This window comes from Lepisosteus platostomus, chromosome 6 (assembly GCF_059453375.1).
Source record: "Lepisosteus platostomus isolate fLepPlt1 chromosome 6, fLepPlt1.hap1, whole genome shotgun sequence".
Taxonomy (NCBI): Eukaryota; Metazoa; Chordata; class Actinopteri; order Semionotiformes; family Lepisosteidae; genus Lepisosteus; species Lepisosteus platostomus.
The window spans coordinates 14,678,628-14,689,833 of NC_142616.1; the positions used below are offsets into that span (position 1 = coordinate 14,678,628).

The following is an 11,206-nucleotide window of genomic DNA, read 5'->3' on the forward strand; positions in this document are numbered from 1 at the left end:
CTGTTGTTCTGCTGATTGATTCCTAATAGCCAAAGTAAACTCACACTGTTTACTGTTACAACTAAATATTCTGTCAGTAAATTCACACAAAACCTCCAAACAGGTCTCCACTGGATTAAGGTATATTCCAAGCAATATAACTGCAGGCAAATAGACTCCACAGGTTAAAATTTGTCATCAGATGGGTTGATCAACAAATGTTTCCTGTAAGGTCACAGGTCAGCGGTGTGTATCTGTGGTCACTGATAAGTTCATACACACTCACTGTCCATGTGGGACTCCTGCTCTGCTCCTTGTGGGAGCAGTCTTGTGGGATTCTTCTCCATTGTCGTCATAAAGCCTGGAGAAGCCCGTGCCTGTTCACTGGTCTCTGAGCCCAAACAGCCACAGTTCACCCCAGATCACCCCAGCAGTGATTAATGTCAGAGGTACATTAATTGGGAGAACTGTTCACTGGTCTCTGAGCCCAGACAGTCACAGTTCACCCCAGATCACCCCAGCAGTGATTAATGTCAGAGGTACATTAATTGTGAGAACTGTTCACTGGTGTCTGAGCCCTGGAAGCCCATTGGGATGGCAGTGTGTGGGGATCCTCATTTTTATAGCTCATTCGAAAAACGACAATGCAGTGTGTGCAGAGTAACAGCAGTGCTTTTGAGTTTTCAGGTGCATATCTTGATGTAATCAAGTCTCAAAGCCTTAACCCTTCCAGTGGAGGAATAACTGCTGATCAAAGTCATGAAAAGACAAAGTATTGGAGGCATAACTGCTTATCTAATGAATTCCAAGGGGCAAGACGAGCTGTGGACTTTGTAACAGTTAACGCTTGTTTCGTTCTTACTGTACTGTAAATATTTTCACTGGAAAAAAATAATCTTGGTTCTCGTTGAAGGAAATGATGTAATACTTGTTTAATGCAAGTGGAAAAAATCCTGATTATCATGATCTTTAAATTGAACAATAAGAAAAATAATCACTGAATTTAGGAAGGTATGAGGTTTATTTAGACAAGTAAAAGTTTTATTTAGTTCATCAGGACAGGAAAAAAAATTCTGACATAGCAGCTACCCAAGATCCCGCCCCAAGACACACTTGTGAAACAGCAGGTTTGAAGAGTGACTTCAGCAAGTCAAAGCCACAGAGAAGAACTCTGACAGAGAGACAACATACATTCTGTAACTACTTATATATTGTACTGTAACTGTACCGTATAGTTTGCTAGAAATCACCTCAGTTTTCATTTTTATTGGTATTCAACAAAGCAACTGGGTTAAACTTTAACTTTTTTTACAGTGCATTTGGTGTAATTGTGCTATAAATATTCACAGAGAAACTGTGAGAAGAGCTTTATAGAAAATGAGCTCAACCATCAAGGACCACATCATCCACAGCCTGGAGAGTCTGGATTCAGACAGGTTGAAGAGATTTAAGGACAAGCTCATTGACATGGGAGGAGGAGGCAAGTTCCCTAGAGCAGAAGCAATCAACTATGATGCCATAGAGCTGGCAACACGTCTGATTGCTGTCTATCAGGAACACGGCGCTGTTAAAAAGACAATTACAATTCTGCGTGGCATTCACGAAAACAAAGTCGCTTCAGATCTGGAAAGCAAGATAGAATGTGGTAAGTTCTAAAGGTGATTCTTTTAAAATCAGACTCATGTTTTGGTGTTTTACTTCACAGAATAGTTAAAAGCTTGTGTTGTTGTTCTTCTCTTTCTTAAAGAGAGGTTTCCTTTTCAGATCTATATTGAATGTCTCATCACAGTAAAAGAGGTTAAATATACAGTAGCTGTTCATTATTAGAGTATACTGATAGAAATGGAGGATGTCATAACAAATAAGGGGACCTTATCTTTACTTAAGCTATGTATTCTGTTTTTAAAAACAAGCAAAATGCTTCATAAAACAAGTGTCTCTACACAGTTGTAAATGAAAGGTCAGGAGAGGGTCAAACCCTGATCTCACCCACTGACACCTTCCCATGTATGCACTTCATGAGCCTGTGTGACTCTCCTCCCTCCTGCACGAAGTCATTGTGCTTCAGCAGCTTCCTGGCTCATCCAGACACACAGGTCGCCATTCTGACAGCCACTGGCAAGTTCAGAAAACAAGTTGAGATCAGGCCCCTACTCAGAACAGAAACTTGAGTCACTCATTGTGACTATATTCTAGTTCTGGAGTTCTGTATGCACATTATCTACATATCGTGATATACTGTATATGTGCACTGTATTGTACCGTGATCTATGCATGAAAGAAAAACAAATGAAAAGTGTTCATTTATATTTTATAAATACACCTGTGCAATGATACTGACTGTACCGCAGTAGGTCAGAAAGATCATGAAATCTGCTGGGTGGCAGCTGAGTGCTGGAGTCTGGTTGTGAGAGTGTGGAGCTCCGTACTGTTACTGCAGTCATCAGTGTTTCACCCGTACTGACATTTTCCTTCATTGTCATTGACAGATGACTCTTCTGATGAGGACGAGGATGATGATGAAGATGAGGATGAGGACGGTGAGTATTTATCATTTATTTAACATTTTCAATATTTCAGAAGAGCTGCCATCTTGTCTGAACCTGCCATCCTCTCACAATGTTTTTTTGATAATGAAGAACAGAGAACAGAGAGAACAAAACAATTTTCTGATCTTATCCTTCATTCCTGAGACTCTCAGCTTTAGACTACTTTGAAAAAACCTGTACCAGTAACACAATACCTATTAAATCTCTATCCTCTGTTTTCCTTTGCCTGCAGATGACTTTGTTGGAGCCTTAGCTAAGTAACTTGAGTGTTTTTGGTTTGTGCAGATTGTAAAACTGCTGCTATATTTATTAATGCCTATAAGGCTGAATATGCAGGCATCTGTTTCCTGTAGTGGACATGAATTGTTGGGTACTGTACACAGTTATGGTCAGAGCGTTGTTGGCATTGCTGACTTGCAGCGCTGAGGCCCTGGGTTCACTTCCGGATTGGGAGTGCTGTCTGTGTGGAGTTGACATGTTCTCCCCGTGTTGTTTCTGCAGCTGCTCTTATTTCCTCTGATAATCCAAAGACATGCTGACAGGTTAACTGGCTCCTGGGAAATCTGGCCCTGGTGTGAGTCTGTCTGTGTGTCTTGTAATGGACTGGCATCCTGTGCAGGGTGTATCCTTGTGCCTGTTGCTTTCTGGGATAGGCTCTGACTTCCCTGTAGCCCATAAAGTGGTTAGAACATGGATGGACGGGTGAATAGATGCACACGAGCCCTGTTTTCAGTCTCACTGGCATCTTGTACAACAGCTCTTCTCTATGACTTTGACATAAACCTGGGCCTTCATACCTGTTCTGTTTCTGATTTGATCTTAACAAAGCCCTTTGTTTCAGGGAAGAGAAAGAGCTATCTCAAGGCAAGTTAAAAAACCAATAAGTGGGTTCATCTCTAAAACCTCAATGGTCACAAAAGTTGCTGCATTTAATTTCCTCTTAAATAAGAACGACTCATTACCAATCAACTGGTAGAACCTGCAGGACCAAGATAATGAGAAGGAATCTGCTCCTCATGGGATGAGCTTGTAAGGGATAATGAAAGTAAAATACATTCACACCTTCATGCCAGATACATGAGAACATAAGAAAGTGTGAAAAGAAGCGTGAGGCCACTTAGTCCATTTTGCTCATTTGGTTTTTAGTTTGAAAAACTATACAGTACTTCCTGTTCCTGATTCTCATGAGAGGTTTACATTTCGGGGGCAGACTGTGTAATTTTGCAGTGAACAGTGGATTTTGTTGCTTTCACTCACACACTTGTGAGACTGTTGCCTCATTAACACTTGTTTTGAGATTTCCTTTTCCCCTCTGATATTTTGCTAGAGAATTGACTGCACTCGTGACAACAGTGGTGGTAGTAGTGACAGCTGCAGTGATAGTAGTGACTGCAGTAAAGTAGTGACAGTAGTATTAGAGGGAATGACAGTGGTAGTAATAGTAGTGACAGCAGAATTGGTGGTAGTTTCAGTGGTAGTGACTGCACTAAAATAGTGACAGTAGTGGTACAAGTAGTGACAGTAGTAGTGGTAGTAATGACAGTGGTATTGACAGCAGTAGTGACAACAATACTTACTGCAGTAGCGGCTGCAGTAGTGACTGCAGTACAGTTGTAGTGCAGTAGTAGTAGTAATGACATTAGTAGTGATTGCAGTAGTGCTGTCAAACTTTCATCATAAAAAAAATTCAAAGATACTGCAGGTCTTGATCTACAATAAATGTTTGCAAGGATGATGTATGTGCAGCCGGCCTTTTGTGTGCACTAAAGAATCCAGGAGGATCACACAAAAAATCATCAGTGCTATTAATGATTTCAGAACTGATATATTTTATCAAGCTTTTTATTTTCCTTTTTTTGACATGTTTTTTTATTTGCATTGACAGAAGAGACTTCTAAAGAGATGGGTAAGTTTTAAATATTTTTAGTAACAAGAGAAGGAATATTTTCAATATTGGAAACCTTAATACACCTTAAGATGTTCCTTAAGATATGTCTTAATACACATCTGCACTATGCACGTTTTACCTAGTGTACCATTTTTTTGGTCTCACTACTACATATTTATTTTCCAGAAAATATATGTCATCCCTGTTGTCTACATTGTTTAGTGTTGTCTGTTGTACTGTGCATGTCCCGAGAGATCAGCGCGATTAAGAATTCCAATGTACGTCTACATACAGTATGGCAATATACTACTCTACTCTCCCTCTCCTCCAAAAAAAAGGATTAGAGAAGTGTGCATTATATATTACAGTGCACCTAACATAATATTTTATGTAATGCTTGAACATTTCCAATCAGAATTGTTATGCAATGTACTACCTTTCCATGCCTTAAACAGTTTTGAAACAAGCATGAAGTGAATTCAGTAGAACTACAGTATTTGATTTGAATCATCCTATTCCTCTGTAGAGAAAGCAGTGAATAGGTCTGTATTGCAAAAGTAGGAGTTAAACCTGTCTGACTTTTGTGTTTTACCCACAGATGAGCTTTTAAAACAACTGCGTAAGTACTCTGTCTGTGTGTGTCTTTGTGTTTTAACAGTAATGTTTCTACCAATGAAAGTACTGATGTTTAGACAGACAGATGCTACAGTAGTGTCTTTTGGACTCATATGTGCAGGTCTGCTTCTACAACACTGAAAGCTGTGACAATAACATAACCCAAGCAGTCTAGCATTCAAACTGCATGTACATTAAGCAAGAATCTCGGTTTAAATGAATATTAAAATCCATCCAACACATGCTTTCCTCTATTTTGCCTGCAGGCCGGCTTGCTGTGGAGCTGGGTGAGTAGCTAGAGTGTTGCAGAACTTCATTTACATGATTCCTGAAAGAGTAGACCAGGGGTTCTTAACCTTTTTGACAGTTCGACCCTTTTTTGGGGTTAAAGATATTTCACTACTCCCCCCCATCCCGCCCCTCTCCACACATGCAGACACATTTAAAAATCATCACGTTGTATAAATTGTAAGCCTACTCGCTTAATAATAATAATAATAACAACAATAATTTTTATTTAGATTATTTTTTACAGTGACAGTAGCAGTAACAGGTGTGACAATAGTAGTGCAGTAGTGACAGTATTAGTGACAGTAGTGACAGCAGTGACTGTAGTAACAAATTCAGTAGAGAGTAGTAGTACAGTATATACTGGTAGTAGTGACAGCAGTAGTGTCAGGTGTATTAACTGCAAAAATAACTGTAGAACTGACAGTAGTGACATTATCAGTGACAGCATTAGGAATTGGTAGTGCAGTAGAACTGACAGTAGTGACATTATCAGTGACAGCATACTGACAGTATTAGTGACAATGGTGGTGACAGTAGAAGTGCAGTAGTGGTAGTGACAGCAGTCTCGACAGCAGTAGGAACTGTGGTAGTGACAGCAGAAGTGGCTGCACTTTTGACAGTAAGTAGAGTCTTGACAGCAGAAGTGACAGTAGTACTGACAGTAGTAGTGCAGTGGTGGCAGTAGTGGTGGCAGTAGTGACAGTAGTGGTGTGTGCCTGTGCTGTTGGTATCTCAGGTCTGAGCATCAATAGAAGGTCAGTGTTTACAGGCTGCATGTGATGTGAGCTAATGTGAGCTAATGAAAGTGAGCTAACTGCCATCTCCCCAACAGCACAGGGCAAAGAAAAAAGCACCATTCAGTTCTCTAATACATTTTTTTCTTTTTTTATATAGAAAGATGCAGACCTGGAGGTAAGGAAATAATCTTCTCTGTAACAGAACTCCAATGGCTCAGTTGGGTGTTCTACTAAGTGTGTCTACTAAGCTGTGTATTTAATACATATTTCATTCTTCTGTTGTGTCACAGGGAGGGCTGGAAAAGTGCCCAAGTGAATTCTTTCAAAATAGAATGATGGCTCAGCCACAATAGCACTTAGGTGCCAAAGTGGTGGTTTATTTGGACAGTGCTCCCCATAAACCAACAAAGCAATTACAGTATATATAGTGCAAAAAAAGAGAACAAAATAGAACAAAAATACACAAAAACTTACAAACACTTCCTCCGAGAGTTATAAGCCAGGAGTCCCACCACCCTTAGGTCCTATCAGCTAACTCAGCTGCCTGGCCCACAGTCAGGTGTTTTAGGTTCACCACTGTCTGCCGCTTCCTCTTTCCTGCAGCCAAGTCATCCTCTTCCTCCTCCACCTTACACACCATAAGTGAGGTTGCAGACTCCCATTCTTTCCACTTCTTCATGAGGTTCATGTGGTACGTCTGCTTCTCCTTCCCCTTGTCTGGGTGGTTCATTCATATGTAACTGGCTCCACGTGACGGAGGATGGTGTGAGGTTCTTGCCACCTGGCCAGCAGCTTACTGTTCACTGAGGAAAGCAGGAGCAAGACCTTCTACCCTGGCTGGTACTCCCATGCACCCCTGGTGACGTACATTCTGGTCTTACCAATGCTTCTGGGCCTGCTGGGCTTCTTTTAGGTTCTATTGAGCTTCCTCCAGTACATTTCCAGGTGGTCTCTCATCAGCAACATATACTGCATAATGCCTTTCTCCGAAGTTGTGACAGGAGTAGCTTCCCTGGTCTTCCTCAGAAGATCCAGAGGTCCTTGGACAGTTCACCCATACAAGAGCTCAAAGGTGGAGAACCCAGTAGAGGACTCTGGGTATGCAAAGAGAATGAATGGCAACCACTGTGTCATAAACAAACTTCCTTAGCATATTTTTGAGGGTTTTTGGTTGAAGTGCTCAACTAGGCCATCTGTCAGTGGGTGACAGGGACTGGTCTTGTGTCACAGCAGTGATGAAAAGCTGCTTGTAGAGCTGACCCATCAGTCAGGGTGTGAAGTTGGTTCCCTGGTCGGTGATTTTGTCATCTGGAATAACCACCCTGGAAAATAACTGCACCAGAGCGCTTATGATCTTAGGTGTTATTATGGAGTGAAGCGGAAAAGCTTCTGGGAACCATGTGCCATAATCACATACAACCAATATATATTGGTATCCTGTATGGCCTTTCTCTAAAAGTCTTACTATACCTGCAATGCGCTGGAAAGGAGTAGAGATCACTAGCAGTGGATACAGTGGAGCTCTCTCAGATCTACGGACAGCACTTGATTTTTTACAAGCTGCACAAGTGGCACAGTATTTTTGAACATCGGTGTACATGGTGCACCAATAAAAACGTGATGCACATGGACCTGCCCGGGGGATTGTGTGTGTGAGGTGAAACACTACTGGTCTACATGTTTGAGGAACAAGCAAACATATAGGAGACCATCATCAATGGAATGCTGGTGCAACCCTGGGTACAACTAAGATCTCCTGAAGGGAGGATTTAAGTCCACGTAATTCATCCAAATGCCTCTCCTCTCTCTTCTGTTGCCCAGACAGAACGTCTTGGAGAAGGGCCACCATCTCCCCTTGAGGTACCTAACACGCTTACTGAATCGAACCATATTAAACGATTTCTGCATTTTAAAATATGTATTTAAAGTGGTAACCTTAAATCCCAGAGATTTTTATCTCTGCTGTGCAGGTTTCTTAGATTCTGCTACTTAGTGCTCTGTTATGTTTTGATAAAGTACTCCTGTTCGTGTGTTCACGTTCATATGGTTATTATGGTTATCATGCCCTGTCTGTGTTGTTTCTCCTTTCTGTTGTTTCTGATATTTGCTTGGCAGCTCTTTTGCATTAAAAAATACATTTACCTAGCACTTTCCTGGACACTGTGCTCAAAGTTTTTTACAGAAACGGGGACTCCCCTCCCCCGCCATCAATGTGTCCCTACGTGGATGATGCACCATTATAATCACCACACATCACTGTCACGCCCAGTACACCTAGAGGGCGCTCTACTTTTCTCCTGTTCCTAGTTCCCTGTGATTATTCATGTCTTTCTAGTGTGTCTTATTGTGTAGCCTATTTAGTTTCTGCTTCTGCTCTGCTACTCACTCAGTATTAAGGTTCAGATGTCTTCAGACCCGTCTAGCACCAGGTCACTCCTGTCCTTGGCCTGAGGGCATAGGTTTCTATACGGCATTTCCTGAACAGCTGAGCCCGGGCTAACCCCCGTCTCACCACTATGCATAGGGTCTATTTTCGCTCTCCTGCCATTCTATGGTTCGTCCTTTCCAACATCCGTGACAATCACCTTTCAGTGGGGAGGAGAACAGAGTGATGAATTCAGTTCATAGATGGGGATTAGTTGGAGGCCATGACTGGTAAAGACCAGGGGGAAATTTGGTGAGGACAGTGCGGTAACACCCCTAATGTTTTCAAGAAACACCCTGGGATTTACCTTCAAAGGGATGACAACTTTATACAATACAGTGTCCCCATTATGTGTTGATGTCACATTTCCTGTTTCATGTCTTGATTTGTCTTTATGAGGGAGTTTGCTCTCCATAGCAGTTCCTGCATAGTCGGGCACCTGCTCCTCCGACTTGTTGTTTTATCAGAAGGGGCTGTAACGACCAGTTCTATTCGGACCCTATGCGGACAACATGATCCAGGGAAAAGTGAAGAAAAAACACGGGGGGAAAAGTCATGCAGGATACAGGGATCAAAACAGGGGGCGTGTCCTTGGTGCGCTGGTGTTGGGGGAAGGTGTGACTGAGGCAAACAATCCAGGAAGAAGTCCAAAGGAAAATCCAAAAGGAGGCAAAAGTCCAAAGCCGGGCGATCCATCCTAGACAGATGATTAAAAATAGGAACCGGGTAGGAACTGGCAGGGGAAACGGGAACAGAAAATAAAACCTTAACGGGACCAGGTCCTTCCAGGTCCCAGACTCGCCTGGTGCAGAAACCAGAGCAGAGCCCGGATTAACGTCAGCGTCTGGCTTTTAAGGGGGGCTGGAAGGAGGCTAGAACAAGGGGCAGGTGCACAAAATCAGGTCAGAAGTGAAAGAGCCGGAGTGCCCTTAAGGGGGAGGGACTACAATCGTGAAAGGGGCTCTCTGAAGCAAGACCTTGAAGTCAGGATCCTGCTTGTACAGAAGTCATAGCCCTCCTCACAGGAGTCTGAGCCCTTTCTCTGTTCCAGAGCTTCTGACTGTGAAGCACTGAGGCAGAGCTGAGGCTCAGGGACAGAGAGCAGTTCAAACTCCACTGTGGGAGGAGTAGCATCACACAGCACTTTCTCCAGCTGAACACACCCCTGACACACAAGATCACCCTGCTGCACACCTGATCTCAACACAGACAGCAGTGAGACACACCTCTTCACACACCTGATCTCAACACAGACAGCAGTGAGACACACCTGTTCACACACCTGATCTCAACACAGACAGCAACGAGACACACTTGTTCACACACCTGATCTCAACACAGACAGTAGTGAAGACACACCTGTTCACCGGAAATATTAGTGAGGACCCTATGCAGAAATACCAGGACGATCTCCAGAGGTGTAGTAGATATAACAATCCGAAAGTCGAAGGGAAACAAATACAAACCCAGAAGCGGAGCCATAAGCCGTGAAGACACACCTGTTTCTTCCTCCAGCTGACACAAACAAAAATTCTGCAAACTTTTCAGCTTTTGTTTCTTTCTCTTTACAGAATTTGAGAGTGCACGCAGGAATGCAGGTGAGACTGTTTGCTTTCTCAAGCCTTCGTCAATCTCATTAAAATACACAACGCATAGATTCAGTGTTCTGGGATTACTTAACACTGTTCATCATCAGCTCTTCTCATTCGTCTCCTTTCTTGTCCATAGTGGATGTGACTCTGGACCCCAGAACAGCTCATCCCCATCTCATTGTGTCGAAGAATGGGAAACAAGTCAGACATGGAGACCTTCGACAGGATCTCCCTGACAATCCAGAGAGATTTACTTCCTGTGTTGATGTCCTGGGAAAGGATGGGATCACCTCAGGGAGACATTACTGGGAGGTGAAGGTGAAACATAAGTCCGCCTAGACTTTAGGTGTCGCCAGAGAGTCGATCAAAAGGAAGGGGCAGATCACACTGTCCCCTGAGAAAGGTTTCTGGACTGTGTGGTTGAGGAAAGGAACATACACAGCAAACACAACCCCTGCTTTCGATCTCCCCCTGACCATGAGGCCCCGGAAGCTGGGGGTGTATGTGGATTATGAGGGGGGACAGGTCTCCTTTTACAATGTGGAGGAGGAGTCTCATATTTATACGTTCACTTGCAACTTCAGGGAGAAGATTTACCCTTTCTTCAGCCCCTGTACCAATGATGGGGGTAAAAACTCAGCCCCACTGATCATCACTCCTGTCAGTCCCCCTGAGTGACACACAATATCTATGGAAGAGGCAGCATGTATGATAACTGTTGTGTATTTTGGCTTCACTAATTTGCCGCAGATTGGGTGTATTATTATTTTGTGTTGGGTTTGTTGATCAAACAACAACAAAAATTCCTTCAGTTTTGTTACTCGAGCTTCATTTCAATTGTTAAATTAAATTATTCAATTATTAAAATTCAATTATTTCATCTGTAAGGGCTGTCAGTCAGACAATATGATTTAAAAATTACTAGTAAAAAGTGAAGGTTGTACAAATTCTAAAACCTTTTAGAAAAAAAATCATTTTTTTAAATTGCTGTTAATTTGATGTATTTTAACCTGCCTGCTCTTCCGTGTATCTAGCAACGATGTAAACAGAAAGAAAGATACTGAAATTACACTGAAAACAAACATTAAGATTTATGTTGAAAAAGGGAATAAACTCCTTTCTTGATGTAA

General features: G+C 42.4%; 2 protein-coding genes across 3 annotated transcripts in view; both read left to right on the forward strand.

Moving 5' to 3' along the window:
- LOC148660511 (E3 ubiquitin-protein ligase TRIM69-like) overlaps positions 1–11,206 on the forward strand; it is an 88,704-nt gene extending 77,498 nt beyond the window's left edge. The window contains exons 2-3 of one of the 2 annotated variants that reach the window (XR_015939793.1): positions 10,056–10,082; positions 10,213–10,261. Coding sequence is in view for 1 of the 2 variants with exons in the window: in XM_088637994.1 (XP_088494120.1) it covers positions 10,056–10,082; positions 10,213–10,415 (230 nt within the window). In the remaining variant the exon portion in view is untranslated. Of the gene's footprint in view, positions 1–10,055; positions 10,083–10,212 lie in introns of both variants that reach the window. The other variant, XM_088637994.1, reaches the window with a different exon arrangement.
- LOC148660516 (apoptosis-associated speck-like protein containing a CARD) lies at positions 1,158–6,363 on the forward strand. The gene is made up of 6 exons (XM_088638002.1): positions 1,158–1,624; positions 2,469–2,519; positions 4,414–4,434; positions 5,015–5,035; positions 5,298–5,318; positions 6,217–6,363. The coding sequence occupies exons 1-6, from the start codon at positions 1,357–1,359 to the stop codon at positions 6,291–6,293; spliced, it is 459 nt and encodes a 152-aa protein (XP_088494128.1). The 5' UTR covers positions 1,158–1,356; the 3' UTR covers positions 6,294–6,363.